Source organism: Lissotriton vulgaris, chromosome 2_1 (genome assembly GCF_964263255.1).
Source record: "Lissotriton vulgaris chromosome 2_1, aLisVul1.2, whole genome shotgun sequence".
Lineage (NCBI taxonomy): Eukaryota > Metazoa > Chordata > Amphibia > Caudata > Salamandridae > Lissotriton > Lissotriton vulgaris.
Window position 1 is genome coordinate 116,626,124 of NC_141687.1, and position 22,158 is coordinate 116,648,281.

At 44.6% G+C, this 22,158-nt stretch overlaps 1 protein-coding gene across 1 annotated transcript in view; it reads left to right on the top strand.

Annotated features, from left to right (window-relative positions):
- Window positions 1-2,277: 2,277 nt before the first annotated feature.
- Window positions 2,278-22,158, top strand: part of NCBP3 (nuclear cap binding subunit 3) — a 354,604-nt gene continuing 334,723 nt past the window's right edge. The window contains exon 1 of the mRNA XM_086954548.1: window positions 2,278-2,567. Coding sequence (XP_086810674.1) covers window positions 2,421-2,567 — 147 coding nt within the window. The 5' untranslated portion in view covers window positions 2,278-2,420. The remainder of the gene's footprint in view (window positions 2,568-22,158) is intronic.

The window sequence follows — 22,158 nt, forward strand, 5'->3', positions numbered from 1 at the left end:
CATCTGCGGCGTACCACAAGGATCCTCACTCAGTCCCACCCTCTTCAACGTATACATGAGCCCCCTCGCGGCCATCGCACGCCAACACAACCTCAACATCATCTCCTACGCTGATGACACTCAACTGATCCTCTCACTCACCAAAGACCCGAACACCGCCAAAACCAACCTACATGAAGGGATGAAAGAAGTAGCCGAGTGGATGAAGCACAGCCGTCTGAAACTGAACTCCGACAAAACAGAAGTCCTTATCTTAGGAACCTCCCCCTCTGCCTGGGACGACTCCTGGTGGCCAGAGTCCCTTGGAAAAGCTCCCATCCTGACAGACCACGCACGGAACCTGGGCGTCATCCTGGACTCCTCCCTCTCGATGACCAGACAAGTCAACGCCGTCTGGTCATCGAGAGGGAGGAGTCTTCAACATTCTTCGCATGCTCAAAAAAACTTTTCGCTGGATCCCCACCGAAACTAGAAAAACGGTCACCCACGCACTGGTCACAAGCCGCCTAGACTACGGAAACACCCTATACGCCGGCACCACCGCAAAAATCCAGAAAAAACTCCAACGCATCCAGAACGCATCAGCCAGACTCATACTTGACATCCCATGTAACGACCACATTTCTGGTCACCTGAAAAACCTCCACTGGCTCCCTGTCAATAAGAGGATAACATTCCGCCTCCTAACCCACGCACACAAAGCACTTTATGAACTTGGACCCGAATGCCTCAACACACGACTTTCCTTCTACACCCCCCCACCCCCGCCAGCTACGCTCCTCCAACCAAGCCCTTGCTGCTGTACCTCGCATCAACAAATCCACCATGGGAGGAAGATCCTTCTCCTACCTGGCGGCCAAAACATGGAACTCACTTCCCACCCACCTTCGCCTCACTCAGAACCACCTAGCATTCAGAAAGCAACTTAAAACATGGATATTCGACAAGTAACTCCCCACCCTTCTTCAAGCGCCTTGAGACCCTCTGGGTATGTAGCGCGCTATACAAATTAACTGAATTGAATTGAATTGCGCGAATGCGTCATCTCGCAAGTAATCAACGTGACTACAGAGACGAAGAAGACGTTCTGAAGAGGTTCGTGGGGTCGCGCAGCCAAGAGACCGCGCATGGAATTTCGCACTCGGTCGAAAGATGCAGGCATGCGCCGCCCAACGGAAACCAGTAAGTCAAAGTCAAAGTGATTTTCCGCCTACCTTAGATAACTAGACAGATAAACGTAGTCGGCTCACCCAGGAAAACAGGCTCAGTAGGTTCACGCAGACGCTATTGAGAATTGCAATAAATCTCAGATGATTTTTTTTCCCATAAAAGTGCAAAAATTCTCATGATGTTCAAAATGATCCGGATCCCTCGTTGTCGCCAATTGTAAAGTAGAGAGTGCAGTCGATGTTTCTTTTTATAATCCTTTATTCGAGTAAAGTAGTAGAAGAACAGGTGGTGCCAGGAAGCACAACCGTACAGAGATGTAGCCAGGCTTCAACTGACTAATAGATAATCAGAACATAAAGGATGCAACAAGCATTCTAGAGGCTCGCTCTAACACGAGCCTTAAAGCAATATACAGTACTGTAAGGAAATACAACATAACAACCTTCAAATACTTGAGTTCAGAATCTGCGCCACAGAGAGTTCACATGACAACTACCTTGTCTAACAGTATCAGGGTGGGGACAGCAGCGGCTCCAAGTTCATGTTTGAAAACGATCACTTTTAATAAGTACTTCTCAGTGCGGTGCTGTAATGTGCCATATTAATGTCATAGTTTCCACACATTAAGGAAATAAAAACTATTGTGAATTTTGAAGCAACAATAGTACATTTATGTGATGTTTGTTGTATTGTTTACATGGCAAACATTTTTAGGGCTTCCCTGGTAGAAGACCTCTAAAAGTCAGGCAGTCCCTTGGCTCAGATATCGCCGCCTTAATATGTTGGCTCGCACCACCTCGAGAAAAGAGTGAAGTTCATTACAGGGAGGCCAGGTAAAGATTGCTTAGGGTGCTCTTTTAAATGTGTACATTTTATGTTTTTGCCAAATACTTTTGCGCATTACATATGTTTTGAAAAATATGTGTTTTTAAATGCATGGCTGCTAAGACCAGATCTATTGGCTTTTGCAATGATTGCATTTGATATCCTCCAGGGGCAAAAGACTGTAATACGCCTGAAAAACAGAAACTTCACATAAGAACTGTGAAACTCGTGACCAATACTCGAACTGAACTATAATTTTCACCTCTCTCTCACTTTATTTGTTCGATGGTCCTAGCCTCAGCTCGCTCTCTATGGTCCCTGCTTCCTGTTCTCACGGTCCGCTCTAGCTGTTGGGCTCTCTCGTTGCTCCATGGGCGGCGCTCTGGCCTGTTACTGTCGCAGCTCGTTGGTAGCCGTAAGCAGCGATGGCGGCTGTGCGGGGCCTTGTGATCTCTGTGAAGTCAGAGACTGGACTTGAACCCGAGCATAGCCCAGAACGGGAGCCGGAGCCCATGGAGGTGGAGGAAGGCGAGCTGGAACCTGCTCGGCGCTCTGTCAAGGAACTTGTTCCGGTACGAGCATTGCAATTTGCAACTGTGAAATTGTCTGGAGCAGGGATGTGACTGTATAAATGGGGAGCCAGAAAAACATGATGAATTGTGAATGCTTGAATGGTCATTTTGCATTGGGTGTCGGCTCTGTCACCTAGCTTACAGCATAAGGCATGCAGTCGTATGCATGGAGAACATCTGGTTACTACAATCTGTACAATAAGCAGAGCGTTGAAAGACATGTTTGGAAAGCAGAGAAGTGGTACAGATGGCTTGACGCATCGTTTCACGTAGAGAATGACTGAAAACTAGTTTTAGGAGGAGACCAGAAACAAACATCCTGGGATCTGTGTCTGAGTATCATCCCATATCAGTCAAACTAGCTGGAATCCAGTGGCACAGTGAGCCCGAGACCCAGAGTGAGGTGCTTGTTTCCGGTTCTGGGAGGACCTGGTCTGGCAGTTTGGGTAGGACTGTTCCCACGGGGAAACGGGGTCAAGACTGATTTGCATATGGCTGGGTTCAAACTGGAATGGCATGGGGAGCAAAAAAAACCGATGGATTTAAGGCTTAGATCCCTGAATTGGGGTAAATGTTTGTCGTTGTTAAGCATTTTGTCCATTATTAGATCTTTTGGCCTTTGTCACCCCGAGTGGGATAGGTTATATGCTCAAACGGGGTCCTGAGCTCGCCATGACCCTTGAGTCAAGCTAGGTTGGTTGATGAGGGGTAATCCACCAAAACCAGTCTCAGGATGCTTCCTTCAGGTCCAGGGAGGACCTGGCCAGCAGTTTCGGCTGGCCTGTACCCCGTGGGGAACAAGGGTCACGTTTGATTTCCATATGGCAGGGTTTAAACTGGAATGGCAGGCAGAGCAAAAAAATGATGGATTTAGGCCCAGATCTCTGTACTGTGGTGAGTCTACAGATGAAACTATATTTTGTGTCTGAGCCATGGAATAGGATTAGGTTTTTAGGATTAAAGCGGGGGTATTAGTATAGTGTTCGTCATAAATGGAGGTAAGAAAGCATTTGTGAGTTTAAAAGACTCACCTATTTTAAAAGTTGCATCCTTTTAGCTGCTCTCTTGGTTTTGTGCCGAGATACCCCTCTAGGGGTGATATGTACATACACATAACATAAGAGATGAAATGAGGATTGGTAATGCACATAGGTTTTGAGGCTAGGCTGTGTGTCAGAGAAGGGGATGAACACAGGGTATCAGATGGTAAATAGGGGTAGAACTGGAGATGGATCAACATGTGGGGATGAATCATAGTTGCTGAGGTACAGTGGTTTCAGGCTAGGGTCAGGATTGTGTATGCACCGTTGGGGTGTGATACTTGGCATAGTGGCAGGGTGCGGCCCTTTAAACAGTGAAACTAGGTATGGAGTTAATATGGTGGTGAATCCTCTTAAGAGTGCCAGGCTAAGGTCGCAACAGTAGGTTTAATTTTCATGTCATTCTGAATATTGTGTCAAAGCTGAGGAGCATGAGTCCAAAGCAGGTTTATGCAATGTGGGATATTATTCTAGAACTGAGTTTAGACTGTACATTTCGGTAGGCAATATTACCACTTCCTGGAATGCTTCCTGGTGGACTTCGGACCTAGGACCCTCACCTACCCCGACTGACCACGACAGAATCCTCAGCATCATCCCGGGCCGCAAGCTGACCATGAAGTCCCAGATCAACTTGGTCTCTTCTGCCTGCTTCTTCACGCTTTGCATGCAACGAAAAATCTTCAAATGGCTTACCCAGAACACAAGATGCAACATCACATAGGCCCTCATCACCAGCCGACTGGACTACGGCAATGCCCTGTACTCAGCTTTCAGCACACATCTCCTGCAGAGACTTCAGACAATACAGAACACTTCACCCAGACTTGTTCTCAACCTGCCTCGATGAACCGTCATCACCCCTTACCTCAGAGAACTCCACTAGCTCTCAATGCGGAAGAGATACCAATTCAAGCTCCTTACCCACACATATATGGCCCTACTCAACCAAGAACCTGTCTACATCAACCACAGACTGAACTACCAACAACCAGCTAGATATCTATGCTCCACATCCCACTATTTTGCCCTTACTCCCCGTATCCACCGAACAGGAGCAGAGGTAGCTCCATCTCCTACTTTGCTGTGAATACATCGAATGACCTCCCCCTACACCTCCCAACCTTCTCTTCCTGAATTCCAAAAGGTGCTCAACACCTGGCTTTTTGACTAGTCCCTTGGGCCACACAAGTTCCTGGATACTCTCACGAGTGACAAAGCAGCGCTATATAAATTGACTGATTGAATGTTTGATTGAGGAGCTTGCGTCAGGACTAGGGCTCTCCTTAAAATGCCACACATGGGATTGAGTCTGCTGCGAATGCTCCCGGGTGTGGAAAATAACAGTGTTTCTGGGTGAGAGATGCAGCCATGGTATGAGGTTAGGAGGAGGGTCAGGTCTGGGGATGTATCTTGCAGTGAGTAAATGTGAATGTACCTAGTTTGTCAGTCAAGGAATAGTGTCTGCAATGGCTCAACCCAATGGGAGTGAGGTGATGGGTTGGCTAAGGTCTGTATGTGGCTAGAACTTGGCTCATGGCTTTGAATGCGTCCTGGGATGACGCTAGAAATTTGAAATGGCTAGGGTAGCAGCTCTGAGACTTGAGATCATCTGGGCTTTTTGTTCCTGCTTGCGGCTTCCTCAAAATCTGAAATTATTTTTCTTTGACTTAACCTTTAGTTATCCTTTTAGCCACTCCTTCGAAAGTGGCCATAAATCTCTTATGAACAAGTGGATCAAGGGAAGGCACATGTAAGAGTACAGTAAACAGCTGTAAGGGAAAAAGGTTAACCAATGCTGGTTTTGGAAGGCAAGGTACTTCTTTGTAGCCAAAAGAGAGAGAAAAAAAGCAGGATGCCTTTTCAGTCTTACACTGAAGTGTGGATGGCTCTTGTGAGTTATTAGACGAGGCCAACACTGTGGATGAACCATACTTGCTTTACACCCAGCCAATTATATAGTTCTGTAAGGAATTTTATCTAGTGCACCAGGAAAACAGATGTTTTCCTCGTGATTTTCATTATGGGACGTTCAAAACATGTAGTATGTTATCTTTAAATTTTACTTTCTTTTGTGTAGAACCAATTCTGTGTATACTTTACTCTCAATCGTATCATGTGTGTCTGTACACCCATAAGGACCACCACCTCTCTTAGAATGTTCAAGTGTAGATGCTCATGGAAAAAAACAATAATGTTTTTCAAATTCTTGGGTCTACCCATTTTTGTTTGACATGAGGTTCATAAGATTTACAAATATTTGCTCAGTTCATACAGTATTATCTAATAAGCCAACTAATGACCCTTCGAGTCAGCCCAAGTTACCAACGTAATTGCTTTATCTCCTCTCTTTCAAACTAATGGCTTTCTTAACATGTAAGGAAAATCGATTTTATGACAAGATACTATCTATAGAATTGCTGTGATGTTTGCGCCTGGCAAGTGCCACAGATGGTAGCAAAGGTGTGGGAATTTTTGATAAAATATCTGCTTGTCCAAGAGGCGAGATGCTTTTGAAATGTGCTTGTCCTGTAAACAGCCCCACTTGTCTAATTGTGGTCATCCTGAGAGTGACAGATTTTTGTTGCATTCTCATTACATCCATACTATGATAACACCCTCTGTGGCTAGGATTGGTGTAACATCAGGTTTTGTAATCTTGGTGTTCTGGCTATGTCAAATTGTTAAATATTCACAGTCTGTGCAAATGCAAAAGCATAATTATGCATAGGCTTCATTTAGGACAGCTTTTGGTCATGGTAATGTTCATTACCATGTAGTGCAGCCAGGATAATGGGAGCTGAAATAGGTTGTAGCAGGTGACGCGTCTTGACCCGGATTTTCCTGCCTAACACTCTAATTAAGTGTTTTTACTTGGGGTTCGTAAGTATACAAGCTCCACTGAACACTGTCAACACTCCGTTCCGTATCCTGGGCCGCCTTTAATAAACATACAGGGCAAGGATTCTCAGAGATACTTTTAACCTTCACCACACCACTTCACACAAAATACACCACACCAGCTCTGCTGTAATCAGGCGTCTTAACACAACTGGGGTGGGAGGGGCATTCGGCCACCCTGTTGGGACCCCAATAATGAAGAATGACACCAACCAGTTTGGTGTGTGAGGTGTCTTTTAACAAAGCCAAATGGTTTTTTGGCACTGTACATAATAACAGTGAGTGTGTCTGTACACATTGTTTTTTCAATGTTCTACGTATGCCAGCATTTTCATTATCCCCAGCTTATGATTATAGTAGATTTTTTGTTTATATCAATTTTTTGGGGTGTTGCTCTCTTTCTTACCTTCCTTTCTGATGAATCATCTTATTAAATGCTTCCAAATATTTACTGTAAAGCATTCAGCTGTTTTTTGGCCTGGCGTTTGCCAAGAATTTTTGATTTTCGTAACATTAGATCTGTAATATATTTACGTGGCTTTCAGCCAGCCCTTTTCATCCATTGGGCTGTTATTGTGTCGCTACATTTTACATCCACCCATTACAGCATGGGGCAGTGTGCTTTTTGAGACAAAACAAATATTTTTGCTTTAACTCAATATATATTTTAAGATTGACATGGGTACGGTAGTATCCACGGCAATAAGCTTTTGGCATGACAAAAACAATCGTTGGCAGAGTCAAAAAGCTGACAACCAATGTCAGACCTATCGGCTTTGCCCATGCCTGTTTTAAAATGTTATTGTAAATACACTCACACACATCGTGTGTACCACTGCCTATCATTCTCTGTGAGGATAAAGTGGTTTCTCCAAAGTAACGCATCTTTTTCCCCATGTATTTAATTTCCACTTGCTTGTTACATTTTTGCATAAACAAATATGCGCAGGTACATTTGCTCATAAGAAAATTAAATGCATAAACGTTTGCTAAGCGCATGACTGGAAACCTGCCTAAGTAAAAGGCCCTAGACGTACATCTGGAAACGTTTGTAAACTACTAAAAAACAAAAGTGTAAGTCTGCATCCATCAGAGGTCATAGAGCCCTGGGATATTCATTATGTCTTTCTTTGAGAATGGACCACCTACTATTTTTTTTATATATATCTTGCCTATGGTTTTCACAGATTCTGCACTACTACATTTAACAAATATTGCGTGCATCAAAGCTGTGTTAGTAAGCGATAGGAGATATAAAAGGTATTTTTATTTGTTTTTGAATATTGCGAATTCGGATAGCAAAACTGCCTGCCACCTTCGTAATTTTGCAAATATTCGATTTAGAAAACAATCCTACATTTTTTCTTACATTCTTTTGAAACTATTAATTACAGGTTAGGTGAATTCTAGAATACAAACTGATTTTCTCAAGGAACATTTTGGATCCTTGGAGCTCCTGCTATCAGCTCAGCTAGAGGGATAATGGTCAATGGCTCCTGGCACTCGACTAATTTTTTTTTTTTTTAGCTGTCATTTAGTGCCTTCAATTATGTGATTTATCTATTAATTTTTGTATCGTATTGCACTTTAAAATAGTTGCTTGATTTTCAGCAAAGTGCAAGCTGTTGCTGAAACGTAGGTAATTTAGAATATACAAATACGTTACTTACTCCAGGCACTGTTAAAACATTATCACATTCAGGACAAAATGCTGTTTCCCTCGCACAGTACCTCTTTATTGTGAGACCATTTCGCTATTTACACATGCAGCTGAAAAACTTGTTTTGATCCATGCAATGAATACACAAATTGCACTGACCGACCATATTGGTTCTGCCACCACTGATTTGGTTTTACTACTAGATTTAATGGCACATGTACTTGGATTTTTTGTACTTAAATTTGGGGGTATGCATTATTCGAGTACTTCTACAATACACTTCCTGTATTGCATATAATCAATTAATGTTGTGGAAGCAGTAGCCACAATTTGCAAACGTATATGTTTTTATTTTGCAATCACTGTGTTAGCAATGCAAGCTTGGCTTTCAGCTCTCTGCGTTTCCTCACAGCAGTTGCTGTAATAATAGAGGATTTATTTTAATAAATCGTCTAGCTACATCTCTTGACTTAGAAGTAGAGGAATACTTTTTGACATAAACACACTGTGGCAGCCTAAGTGTATGTTCTATTGTTCAGTTTCGAAGAGATACTTTATCCAGTGAACTAAATGAGAACGAACATATGTCCTAGTCAGCTGTAACAACATGTTGCTTGGTTCTGTAAAGTGTTGTACTTTGTTGCTTGGTTCTGTAAAGTGTTGTACTTGAATAAATCGTAAAGAATCTGGGCTACTCAGAAAAGTAGATCAGGTAAACATGCTAACCATGTCAGTGTATAACCCACTGGTCCTCAGATTTGAATCCCATGAGGCCATGTGAAGCTTTTCAGAATTCCAAAGTACATGAAAGGAGTTGCACTGATTTCAATAATGATTCTTTATACTGTTATCATGACGTAGTATAGAACAGTTATCATCGTTGTCATTCATAACCAAATATTCAATTCCAGCTTAGCAAATGGACCAGCTTTGGTTCTAACATGAAACCAGCAATGTTTTCTCTACACTGTTTTTGTTTGTTTTACTTTTACTGTCCTTTTGGATCATGATTAGGGGAGTGACTACTCATGGTTGCATGATGCTAAAATATTTTAATTATGTTTGACTAAAATGACGCCAAAATCAAAAACCCAGAGAGACCCCTGGGGCTACTAGGTGTATGGTGCTACGGCTTAATTTTAAGTTCGGAGCGAATTGGATAGTTGGGTAGGGATATAGTCATCACTGAATCTATGGCATTAGATATAATGTTTTCAATGAACCGATCTGGCCTATAACCTTTATCATTAGCTCACCACCATTAAAAATGTAAGGTCCGCTGTATTGAGCACAAGCTTTGCTACAAAGCAGATTCAGATTCAATACCACTTTATTTCTATTAATTAAAATCATAAAAAGTACAGTGTACAAATCGATTTGGGGGTAGATAAAACACATTAAAAAGGACACAGTTTTAGGACATTTTTAAAAAATAATTACATTACAGGTTTAAAACATTATATTGTCAGTATGAATTCATTTATCTACACCAACAGTGTTATTAAGGCCCGTCCTGATACGTTTCCTGCGGCGAATGGAAGCTACAAAGAAATTTGCCACTCCAAACATTATAAACGGGGACTCCATTAGCTTTAGGAATAGCAACGCAGGTTTGGCTTGCTCAAACCCCTTACCCTTTAGTGAAGGAATAATGAACTTTTTCCTGGGCAAACTTAATAGGAACAAAAAAAAGTAAAGTGCATTTTGTCCTGCAATGAATAACCATCACACTTACATGGGGCCGCATCCACCGGCCTACACCAGACATTAGAGTCGGTTAGCAGCAAATGGATTTGATTGAATCTGAATTTGGTCAAAACCCAACGATGGAACGGGACCATCACAACGGTGAGGTACGGTTGAATAGATAAGGATGAAATTAATAAGTAGTGTTCCCTTAACGAGGACTTCCATAGTTTTACCGCCTCCCGCTCCAATTCTCTATTCGTAATAAAGTTGGTTTTGACCCAGCCCAGATCTGCTTTTACCAGGCCCTCTGGATTAGTGAAGATTTCTGGGCACCCCAGTTCCCTAGAAATGTTATGTTATGTTATGTTATGTTATAACAATTTATTATGCGCGCAGCGACTCCAGCGAAGGAGCATCCTGGCGCAGAGACACGGAGCATACATAACACAACAAGGCGAAAAGCAACAGAGAAGTGCTGAACCAAGGGGGCTAAAATAGAAAAGTTTTTATAGCTCTACGAAACGACAGCAAGTCCTCTATCTGCCGAATTTCAACAGGGAGGGTGTTCCAGATTAACGCAGCTCTCACCCTGAAAGAACGGCCACCCATCCTGCTGAGCCTAAATCTAGGGACAACAGCAAGGGCCTGACCTTGCGATCGAAGGTTGCGGGTAGGGACATAGAAGGAGATAGAGTTGGCCAAGATCTCAGGGCCTATGCCTCTAAGAATTTTAAAGGTCAGACACAGGACCTTAAAAAGTATACGCTTCCTGACCGGGAGCCAGTGCAGGGAGCGGATGACATGAGACACCGGGGAGAACTTAGGGAGTCCAACAATAGCTCTCGCCGCGGCGTTCTGCACCCGCTGCAGACGAGTAAGCTCGGCCTGATTAGCCCCAGCCAGCAAAGAGCTGGCGTAGTCCAGGCGTGAGATGATAGTTGCCTGGACCACAAGCTGTCTGGTCGGGGCGTCGAAAAACTTAAGCACCGGCCTAAGCCCTCTTAGGAGACCGAAGCAACAGGCTGCGATTTTTTTGGTGTGCCCTATGAAAGTGAGACCAGCGTCTAGCCAGACCCGAGATTCTTCACCTCCGGCACTGGGGTCGGAGTGGGGCCAAGCTCCGATGGCCACCACTGATCGCCCCAAAGCTCCACTCCCTTCCCGACAACCATCACCTCTGTTTTTGTGGCATTAAGCTGGAGACAGTTACCTGTCAACCAGCTGGCCACCGCCTTCAGGCCGGACTGAAACCTGGGGGCGTCCTGTTCCGCATCCCCGCTGAGAGTAACCGCCAGCTGTGTGTCGTCGGCATATGAGACCATGGTTAGGCCCCACTGCCTAGCGACATCAGCCAGCGGTCTCACGTAAAGATTGAACAACGTGGGACTCAGCGAGGATCCCTGCGGAACCCCCATGGCCAGAGGCTGGAACCCGGACTTGAAGGGAGGGATGGCAACACAGAAGGAGCGGTTGTCTAGGAAGGAGCGGAACCACTGTAGCGCCTGGCCACCGATACCAATCTCCTCGAGCCGCCCAAGGAGGATGCTGTGCGACACAGTATCGAATGCGGCGCTGAGATCTAACAGGATCAGCGCCGACGTCTGTCCAGCATCCAGCCTTGCACGGAGATGTTCCACCATCACCAGAAGGGCTGTCTCCGTGCTGTGACCAGCACGGAAGCCATTCTGTGTGGGATCGAGAGCATTGGACCGGGCTAAGTGTTCAGACAGGGCCAGGTTGACATGGGCCTCTGTCAACTTAGCTGGCCAGGGCAGCAGCGAGATGGGACGGTAGCTTTCCGGCTTAGACGGGTCAAGAGATGGCTTTTTAATAATCGGAGACACCACCGCCTGCTTCCAGCTGATGGGAACAACCCCAGTCTCTAGGGAGAGATTGACAAGAGAGCGTATAGCCACACGCCCCACAAAGGTCTGTTCTCGAAAGAGCGCAGGCCTCACTGGATCGGATGGAGACCCAGATTTAACTTGCGTGGCAAGTTTGTCAAACCCTTCCAGGGTGAGAGGGGGAAGAGTGAGGAGAGCGGGCTGGTAGGGTGTCTCCTTAGGGCTACCCAACGCTATCCCCGTACTCGGGAAAGTCCGATATATAGACTGGACTTTACCCAAAAAATAGGAAGCGAGGGACTCACAGTGTGCGACAGAGCTCTCAGCCGACGAGATAGACCGCTTAGACATGAGATCTTTTACCGCCTTGAAGATGGCCTTCGACGGGTTGGTGCTGTTCCGGAACTCCTCGGCATAGAATGCCGCTCGGGCACGACAGATAGCCCGGTGATAGAGCTTGACGGACGCGACATAAGTAGCTTTTAGCTCAGCCCCATATGTCTTCCGCCAGGCCCTCTCCGCCCGTCTACAGGCTCCCTTCAGAGCGCGCAAAGCGTCATCATACCAGGGGCTTGACACTCGAGGATTGATCTTCATAGTTGCAACAGGTATCAAGACATCCAGAGCCCTGGTGAGCCAAGCGCAGAAGAGATCATACCCCTCCTCTACGTTGTTGAAAGGGCCCAAAGGTTCCACTGACAGAAGATGGTAAAAGTCATCCAGCCTGAGTTTACTCCAGGGTCTCCTGGGTACCTGCTTGGCTGAGGAGGTGGAAATGTTGGAAGTCATAGGGCAGTAGATGGATACCAAAGAATGGTCAGACCACTCTACGGGAGCCACCGACGTGACTTTAGCCTCGGTCAAGTTGGTGAAAAAAGGGTCAAGAATATGCCCCCCGGAATGAGTGGGCTGAGAGACCAGCTGGGAGAGTTGAAAAGCCTCTAAGTCCGTAAGAATACTACGCGCTGTCAGACAGGATGGGGCATCGAAATGCAGATTTAAATCGCCCAGGATGGAGAAATTGGCACAGTCCGTGACCAAGGTGGCGACAATGTCCGGAAAAGCATTCCTAAACGCTACATCACTGCCCGGCGGACGATACACCACCATCCCAGAGAGTGTAAATTCTGGGCTGACAGAGACTTTGAAGGAGGCACTTTCACAGCCAGCGATCTTAAGAATGGTCCACACACAGGAAAAGCTAGATCTCACTATCAGGGCTATACCCCCGCCTCTGGATAGCCTATTCGCAACATACATAGAGTAACCGGGAGGGCAGACAAGATTGGGAATGGCAGTGTCGGCCTCCTGAAGCCATGTTTCAGTTAAGGCTAAAATATCCGGGGCTTCATTTTCGATCAGGTCGTACACATTCTGTTGGTGTTTAAGGATCGACCTGACGTTAAGATTCATAATCCGCAATGAGGGCGGTAGCCCCCTATTATGCCGAACGGCAGAGGGACAGAGCCGAGAGAGGAGCAGCGGTGGGTCAAGCGCAAAACCATTACAAGAACAGCGGTAAGGGCCACATAAAGGATGAACGGGCTGTGAAGTACAATGACCGCTCACCTTGCCGATGGAAAACAGGCGCTCCTTAGAATACGTAAGCATGGCAGCAGTGCAAGAAGACAGAGGCAGCCCAGAGCCCGCCACGTCCCGCGCGTCCCTAGCGCGGACGGGCGCAGACGGGCAGGACTCTGGCACGACTCCGGCCACGCGAGGACACGCCCGCTGCGCGATCCCGCTGCGCTAGGGGAGGAGCATTAAATACGCGTTCCCCCGCTGGCGCATGCGCAATGCAGCGCTGTCCGATGAATGGGCCACTCACCCCAGAGCAAGATGTCCGCCACCCCAGGAACCAACCCGCCAAGCGGCGGTGCGGGACACAATTATTGTGCAGGTAAGGGGCTGAGGTAGAGCAAGGGTCAAACGACCTTAAAACAAGCAGTAAAACAAAATATAAGCATTTAAAAGTAGCGAAGCAGCAAGCGCCGTCACGCTCCTGCCAGCAATGAGCTCCGTGTCAGGGGAGAGAAAACGGGGACTCGCGTTAAATACGCGTTCCCCCGCTGGCGCATGCGCAATGCAGCGCTGTCCGATGAATGGGCCACTCACCCCAGAGCAAGATGTCCGCCACCCCAGGAACCAACCCGCCAAGCGGCGGTGCGGGACACAATTATTGTGCAGGTAAGGGGCTGAGGTAGAGCAAGGGTCAAACGACCTTAAAACAAGCAGTAAAACAAAATATAAGCATTTAAAAGTAGCGAAGCAGCAAGCGCCGTCACGCTCCTGCCAGCAATGAGCTCCGTGTCAGGGGAGAGAAAACGGGGACTCGCGTTAAATACGCGTTCCCCCGCTGGCGCATGCGCAATGCAGCGCTGTCCGATGAATGGGCCACTCACCCCAGAGCAAGATGTCCGCCACCCCAGGTGTTTTTAATATAGGACATCCACTGAATACTTTTCATATTCTCCAAGTTCATACAGTCCTTTAGAATCGCATGATTAAGAGAGAGGTTCGGGCTGGACTGTTCCCATGAGGCACAGGGTCAGACTGATTTGCATATGGCCATATCTGAACTGAGGTGGCAGAGTGGGCTAAAGAACGGTGATGGATTAAACTCAGATCTCTTGACTGGGTGTGAGTGTTTGATTGGTTCAGATGCTCCGTCCATCACCACCCCCTTTTGTAAAGATGCAATACAAGCACTCTTTTTTTTCAATGGAAACATACAACTTCTTCCCAGTCAAAATGTGTTTTCAAGCCAATCAAAATTGGCACGGCATCAAAGCTCCTCTCTTTATGTACTGTTTTTTAAGCTCTCTTTATTTTGATGACATAAAGTATAGTGTGACTGGTGCTGTCAAGCCAGATTTAAAAAAAGAATCTTTAGCATGCAGTCATGCCCCCCTGGGTGTTCAGATTGGGGGTACATTTATGTAAAAAGGTAGGCAGAAAATCTAATGAGAGACTCGGTGGTGTGGGGGGCAATTCCCCATGTCAAGTGACCACTCCACCACCTTCACTAACATTCGTGGTGTTTAATGGGTGTATCAAGGACAGTGATCCCCGAGCAGGGATACACTAGCGAGAGGTATCCTTGGAAAGGGGTGATTCGCCCCTTAGTCCCAATTCTGCCACACCCCCCATTTTAATTGGTGCACAGGGGCTTGAGTTGTGCCACAGCCGCCAATTACAGTGAAGCAGCCAAAGCAGAAAGGCTCAGACAGCTTTCACTTTCATATCATCAGCTTCAATTGTATTAAGGACACGGAGGCGAGGATTATGCTTTCTCTTTCATTTATTGCTACACACAGCAGCCAATGAAAACTTATTATTATGTAAATAAAACTACATTTCCCATGATGCACATGTAACACATCACATCACATCACATCCTGTCAGACTCCATAAGAGCCACTCATGACTGGATATCCTCCTCTTTCTTTGCTTCGAACAGTAAAAGTCCATTCAACATAACTCCAGTCCAATAATGACAGTCTCCAACGTGGAAGAACAATCCAACTGGAAATAACATCTTAACAGGAAGCATATTTAATCCATCTTCTTCTCAGAACCTGGAAGAATGAGAAACAGAAAACCCGTAATTTCTGCTTAAACAGAATGTAAACCCACGGGTGGGTAAAACATTTCAAGACTGTTATATAACCGGGTGGGATAATCCTCGCCTCCGTGTCCTTAATAGAATTCAAAATTCTTGGCGAGATAGCTAGCAAATGTTTTATTCTATTACAGGACCGGAGTCTTCGTATTATGCTAGTTTAACGCTGATGAAACACCACAGAGGAAATATCACCCACCGGTTTGTAATAAAACTGCTTAAAAGTGGATTCAGAAGATCAATCGGCAGAATGCATAATGTCTTGAACAGTAGAGCCTAACATAAAAGTCTTAGAAGCCATAGTGCCACGAACAGAATGCGCCCCAAACACCTGGGTATCAATACCCGCCTCTTGCTTGACCGATTTCAACCATCTGGCTATCGTAGCTGCAGTAACAGGTTTGTAAGGGTTCTGCAAAGCAATCAATAATTGTACTACACCAGCAGGCAGAATAGACCTGGTACATTCCTCATAGGCATTTAAGACATTGCACTGCACAAAGCTTAGCATTACTAGGAAAAGCATGATATTCCACGCTCCAAGACATTGTCTTAGTTCTGAAAGTAATGTTAAGATACTCTTTTAGGAGTTAATACTCTACCTGTAATGTCCAAAGCCTTAACGTCAAATGACCGTCTACATGCTGCGAGACATAAGAGAGAAATAGACAGATGTCCGCGCTGGTGCGAGTTGTACCCTGTGGTGTCTGTATTTTACCTGATTTTAAACGATTGTGTAAATTGTTTTTAGGCTGCTGCACTTCACTGGTGAGCTGAATAATAGCTACACTACCCTTACCTGCGCCGCACGCCTCCCCTCCGACCCCGGTCCACCGCAGCTGAGGCTGTTTGAGTGGAGGGCGGACCGGGCTGAGCGAGACACGCACCCTGACACGCCCCGAAAACCTCTACTTAAGGCCAGTAACTCCCCCAGGCGCGAGAGAAATAGACGGATGTCCGCGCTGGTGCGAGTTGTACCCTGTGGTGTCTGTATTTTACCTGATTTTAAACGATTGTGTAAATAAATTGTTTTTAGGCTGCTGCACTTTACTGGTGAGCTGAATAATAGCTACACTACCCTTACCTGCGCCGCACGCCTCCCCTCCGACCCCGGTCCACCGCAGCTGAGGCTGTTTGAGTGGAGGGCGGACCGGGCTGAGCGAGACACACCCTCTGACACCGCTTCTCACTATATATCATGTGCATAGCAAGACCGCCCAGCGGGCGCGCCGGCGGCGCGCCGAAGGCACGCCAAAGGCAAGCCCGTCTGCGCCCGTCCGCGCCGGTTCCGGGCCAAGGGCCACAACCCCTGGCAAAATTAACCCCCATAGGAGAACAATCTACTCTGCGGATGAGCTACTCCTTCTAAGACCTGAATACTGCTGTAGCCCTATACCTCCGCTAGCAGAAACTAAAGAATGCACAAACTGTCAACTTAAGTTTGAATTCACATGCTGTAGAAGCATGACACCAAGTATCTACATTAACACCCCGGAAATAAAATCTTTCAGGGCAGCACTTATCAACGCCCGATCACTTGTGAAACACAACTCAGAAACAGCAGACCTCATTGAGGATAAAATGCTGGATGTAATTTTCATTACCGAGACCTGGGCTGACTAAGCTTCGGTCATAGACCTGCTATTGGCAATCCCGGAAGGGTATACAATAACCAGAGCAGACAGAAAAAAGAAACGAGGGGGGGGACTAGGGATCATTGCTAGAAATGAACTTCAGATGAAGGGCTGCGAATTAGGCAGCACACCTGACTGTGAAACATTGTTTTTCAATATCAAATTAACACATAACTATACTTTCAACGGCCTACTAATTTATAGACCACCAAAAGCTAAAACCAATTTGCCAGCCACACTAAACCCCTTTCTAGAAACCAGTATACAATATCCTGACTTCACGGTTTTGGCGGATTTTAATTTCCACCTGGAAAAAAATGACGATCCAGGGACTGCAATGCTGACCGAAGCAATGAACAATATGGCCCTCGTACAACTAGTGCATCAAGACAGGAACAAAGCAGGTCATACCCTAGATGGCATATTCTCATCTAACAAAGATATTAAAGTCATAGATTGTCTCCCCGTCTCATGGTCAGACCACAAAGTCATAATTTTCACTATAACTTTGGATCATATAGAGGAAACAAAGACCTCCCACAATCATGATAAACCTACCTCCTACTTGGATTGGTCAAAATTAAATACTGCTAAACTACGAGAACATCTTATAACTCACCCTCCTACTTTGGACCTAGATAGTAAAAAAGCAACTGACCAAATATCAGAATGGATATCAGAGGCAGTAAATATAGCTGCTCCACTGAAAAAAGTTACATTCAGAAAAAAACAACCGTCCCAACCCTGGTTCTCAGAAACTCTAAGGATCAGAAACGAATTTGCAGAAAACTAGAAAGGACATGGAGATTAAGCTATGATCCGGATAGTAAAACCGAATATAAAATCGCCCTGAACATCTATAAAAAAAATGATATTTACAGCTAAAAGTCAGTACTTCTCCGTAAAAATAGAGGAGGCAAAATACTCTAGCCGAGAACTATTCTCCACGGTGAAAAAATTATCCAAAATAAACGTAAACAAGAACCTGCCAGTCAGTACGGAGTTCTGCAAATACTCTGGGCCAGTTCTTCGTCGACAAAGTGACTAGGGTCTATGAATCCTTTAGTGCAACTAACCTGCAGACCCCCGCCCTAGACAAAACAAACCAAAACGAAAACTCGACCCCCACAAAAACACCTAAAACTCCACCATTCAAGTTCTACATTCCTGAGAGAGAACAGGTCCATCAAGTAATTATGAGTACTAATTCTGGGGCAGCTTCAGATCCCTGTCCACCAAAAATGTTCCACCTTTTTCCTGAATTGCTCAGCGAGAAATTGATAGAACTTCTGGGACACATAGTGAACTCAGGTACCTACCCCGACCTCTGGAAATTAACATCAGTCTTACCGCTGCTAAAAAAAAACTAACTTAGACCCAGAAGAACCGGGACTACAGGCCAATAGCCAGGATTCCCTTCTGTACCAAGGTAGTCGAAAAAATCCTGAACAAACAACTTGCCCAGTTTATCACTGAGGCAGATAACCTAGACCCGTCCCAGTACAGTTTCCGTGAGGGACACAGTACTGAGACAGCCCTATTGATGGCGGTGGAAGAACTCAGGGGCGTGCTGGACGCCGGGGGGAAGGCCGCTTTGATTTTATTAGATCTCTCGGCGGCCTTCGACACGGTTAACCATGGCACGCTCCTGAACCGACTTGCATCAGCAGGAGCACACAAGGATGTACAAAATTTACTGGCTTCTTTCCTAGACAGTAGAACCTTCACGGTAGAACTTGGAGGGATAAGATCTAAACCCTTCAACTCACCCTGAAATTGTTGTGCCAATCAAAAATGATAGCTCTAATACTGCAGACAAGTTTCAAAGTTGCATGACACAGGTCAGCCAGTGGATAGGGCAGAATTGCTTGAAACTGAATGGGGACAAGAGTGAGGTCATGCTGCTAGGAGCAAATGCAGAAATTTGGTCACCAGATTGGTGGCCGGCGGATTTGGGAAACTGTTCGTCACCCGTAATGAAAGTCAAAAACTTAGGTATCATGTTAGATAACAGGCTTACCTTTGATGCCCAAACTAACAAACTGGCATCTACTAAGTGGTTCATCCTAAAAATGATCAGGAAACTAATGCCGTACATTCCTCTGGATTCCCGCAAAACCGTAGTGACCACCATAGCCTTGTCAAGACTCGATTACGGGAATACATTATACGCTGGGATGCAGGCACAGTACTTAACCAAACTACAACGCCAGCAGAACTCAGCAGCACGCCTGATCCTGGACATCCCTAGAACTGAACACATCACACCATCTAGATACATTACATTGGCTCCCTCTGGCAAAACGAATAAGGTTCAAATCCCTATGTCTAACCTATAAGGCACTCCAGGACAAGGGACCCTTGTTCCTTAGAACCCACCTAAAGCCATATACCCCCTCAAGAGAACTGAGATCAAGCCAGGCTAAGCTTATACAAGTTCCCAGGTGCAAACAGGCAAGATGGGGAGGCAGAAGTTTTATGCTGCATGCTGCCAAAGACTGGAACCGTCTTCCCCTTGCTATCAAAAATAGCACCTCCCTAATGTCGTTTAGGAAATCAGTGAAGACATGGCTTTTCAACCTCCGCTACATCCAGCTCCCGCGCCATCAGGACAAGATCTCTTTCCTCTGCAGACGCAAGTCAAAAAGTAAACTCCCTTTGGGCAGTTGAACATCAATACAAAGGTACTTAAAGACAATAGACTCACTAATACATAAGCATAATAAGGAAGCAATGAATAAACGGAAAGTTCAAACACGTGAAAACACTATAGTAGAATCAAAACATTAGTACAGTTTATTAACATACATTATGTTGATTTAAAAAATTGGGAAACATACACAGGACGGAACAACAATAAAAGAAAATTAAAAACATTCCAATAAAAAAGGAGCTACAGGAAAAAAGGACTAAATTCAAATAACACAATTAATTCGAATTTTCCTTAATTTCTTAATCCACATTCACTCCTTGAGCATCGACGCGTTTCGGCGGTATGGACAAATTATGACCGCCTTCATCAGGGTATATGTATACCTGTTTCCCTAAATTTCTGTAAATTTAAATAAGATTTGTCTAAGTTACAGTTCATTGGCACAACAAATCAAATTAAAAATACAAATTAAAAAACACAATGAAATGTCCTACTTAGTCTTTGAACACACATTATCGCATTGCTTCCAACATTACACAGTGCACAGTACATTAATACCAAGACATTACAATAAACAATTATATGTAAAACAATTCTTTATATAGCATATGAAGTAGGTAACGAACAGGTCCACAGAATAAGTAGTACCTTGATACCAAGACAATACAATAAACAGTTATATACAAAAGTTCATAGCATATGAAGTAAATAACGAACAGGTCCACAGAATAAGTAGTACCTTTCAATTCCTTGAATGTATACTCTCTAATGACAAGTCTACCCATGCCTGCATAAAACATGTAGCCAGGTGCACAGAGTAATACAAAAAAAGTTTTTTTTAAACAAATAACTCATCCTTCAAGCTAAGGTGGCAATAATGAAGGGAATGATACATCACCTACCTCAGGTATAAAACACATAAGTCAGTGCATCATAAGGGGTATATATCCTCCTTATCCTTTATTTGAGATATTCGGCCAGCGAAATATCCTTTGATCCTCCTAAACATATGGATGAATAAATATCTAGTTTAGTTTAGTTTAGTTTTAACATAACCCGATACTCAGCTCAACAAGGCTGTCTAAGTCAGGGCGTTTTGGACAAGGACCGAACTCCGGACATACTTATTATACCCGTTATCATTGTCAGGGCATCTTATTCCCGTTATTTTCCTCTAATTCTATTTATATTTACACGAGCACCATACTTCGCAAAAGGTACTTATCTTCAAAAAATATTAATAGACCCGGCAAGTGCCCCCTGTAAGATTAACATATTTTGTCATAAGGTAGAACCTGGTCACACTGAGGAAATAGTCGATAGTCATAATGCGTGCCGTGTTTTTCTAATGCCCTCACGAAATCTAATAAAACTAAGGATTAACAGCTCTATAAACAGACACATGCTTCGCTCTATATTTCTATGCCCAGCGACAGTTGGTTTAATTAACTCTATTTCCTAGGGCAGTAATAAGCACGGACTACTTCTGATTATAGATTCATAATGGGTGCAACTTACTGATTTGAAAAAGGTTGCTTGGATAAAGTCAAACATTCATAGCACGTCCAGCATTATAGCTGAAGACTGTAAATAAACAGACAAAGATATCATTAATTCCTACTAAAATGTGATCATAGGCAGCTGTTCCAACTTATCACGTGCCCGGGTATACTTACACGAGGTTTTGATAAAATAAAATAAACCCGGAACGCGGTACAATAGGAATATATCAAAATTTTCAATCTGGTAGGAACACGACGTGACTCCTTATACACTTAAATTGCACGGGTCAAAATAAGTCTCTGTCCTGTAAATTAAACAGATACAGAGCACAACCGTGTAAGAAGGCGTCTAAAAACCGTGTAAAGCAAATAGATTTACGCGTTACATTCATTCGCAGCAGGAACCAGTCCTTACCTCCAGGGCTAAATTAGCAAACGTCCCGCGTCCTCACACACGTATAGGCGGAATCCATCAACAACCGCGTTGCGTGCTGTCTCTTATATATTGCTAGGTGCAAGTCGCGATGTTAGATGAAAGCGGAAGTAGTAGATCTAAAAGAAGGACTGTATTTTCTACTTCTAATGCTTCGTGCAGGTATAGACAGCGGACTGAGAAGTGCCTGCCAAAATTCATCATAAAAAACGGAAAACGGACTTTGATTCTGTCTGTCATAGGAAACGGAAAACGGACTTTGTTTCTTTCCGTCAGTGCTCGTGTTATTAAATACACGTAAAAAATGTAAATGTGAATAACTGGTGAGTTCATAAATCAATGCCCCGATTGGTGCTTCTAAACTAAAAATATGTAAATATTTCTTTCAGAAGTATGGAGATATTTATTTCAGCATACTAGACAATAAAGAAAAACATATGTTATTTTTAAAAAAAAGAGAGGTATTAATGTTGGTCACTTTGGTCACACCAGACCAAGGAAGTCAGCAATTTGAAATTGTTTGGGTTAACTCCTTAACCTAAGTTGCCCTTAGAAAAATAATAGTTCTCATATAGGGACTTCATGAATTATATCACAAAAGGAGACCTATGCT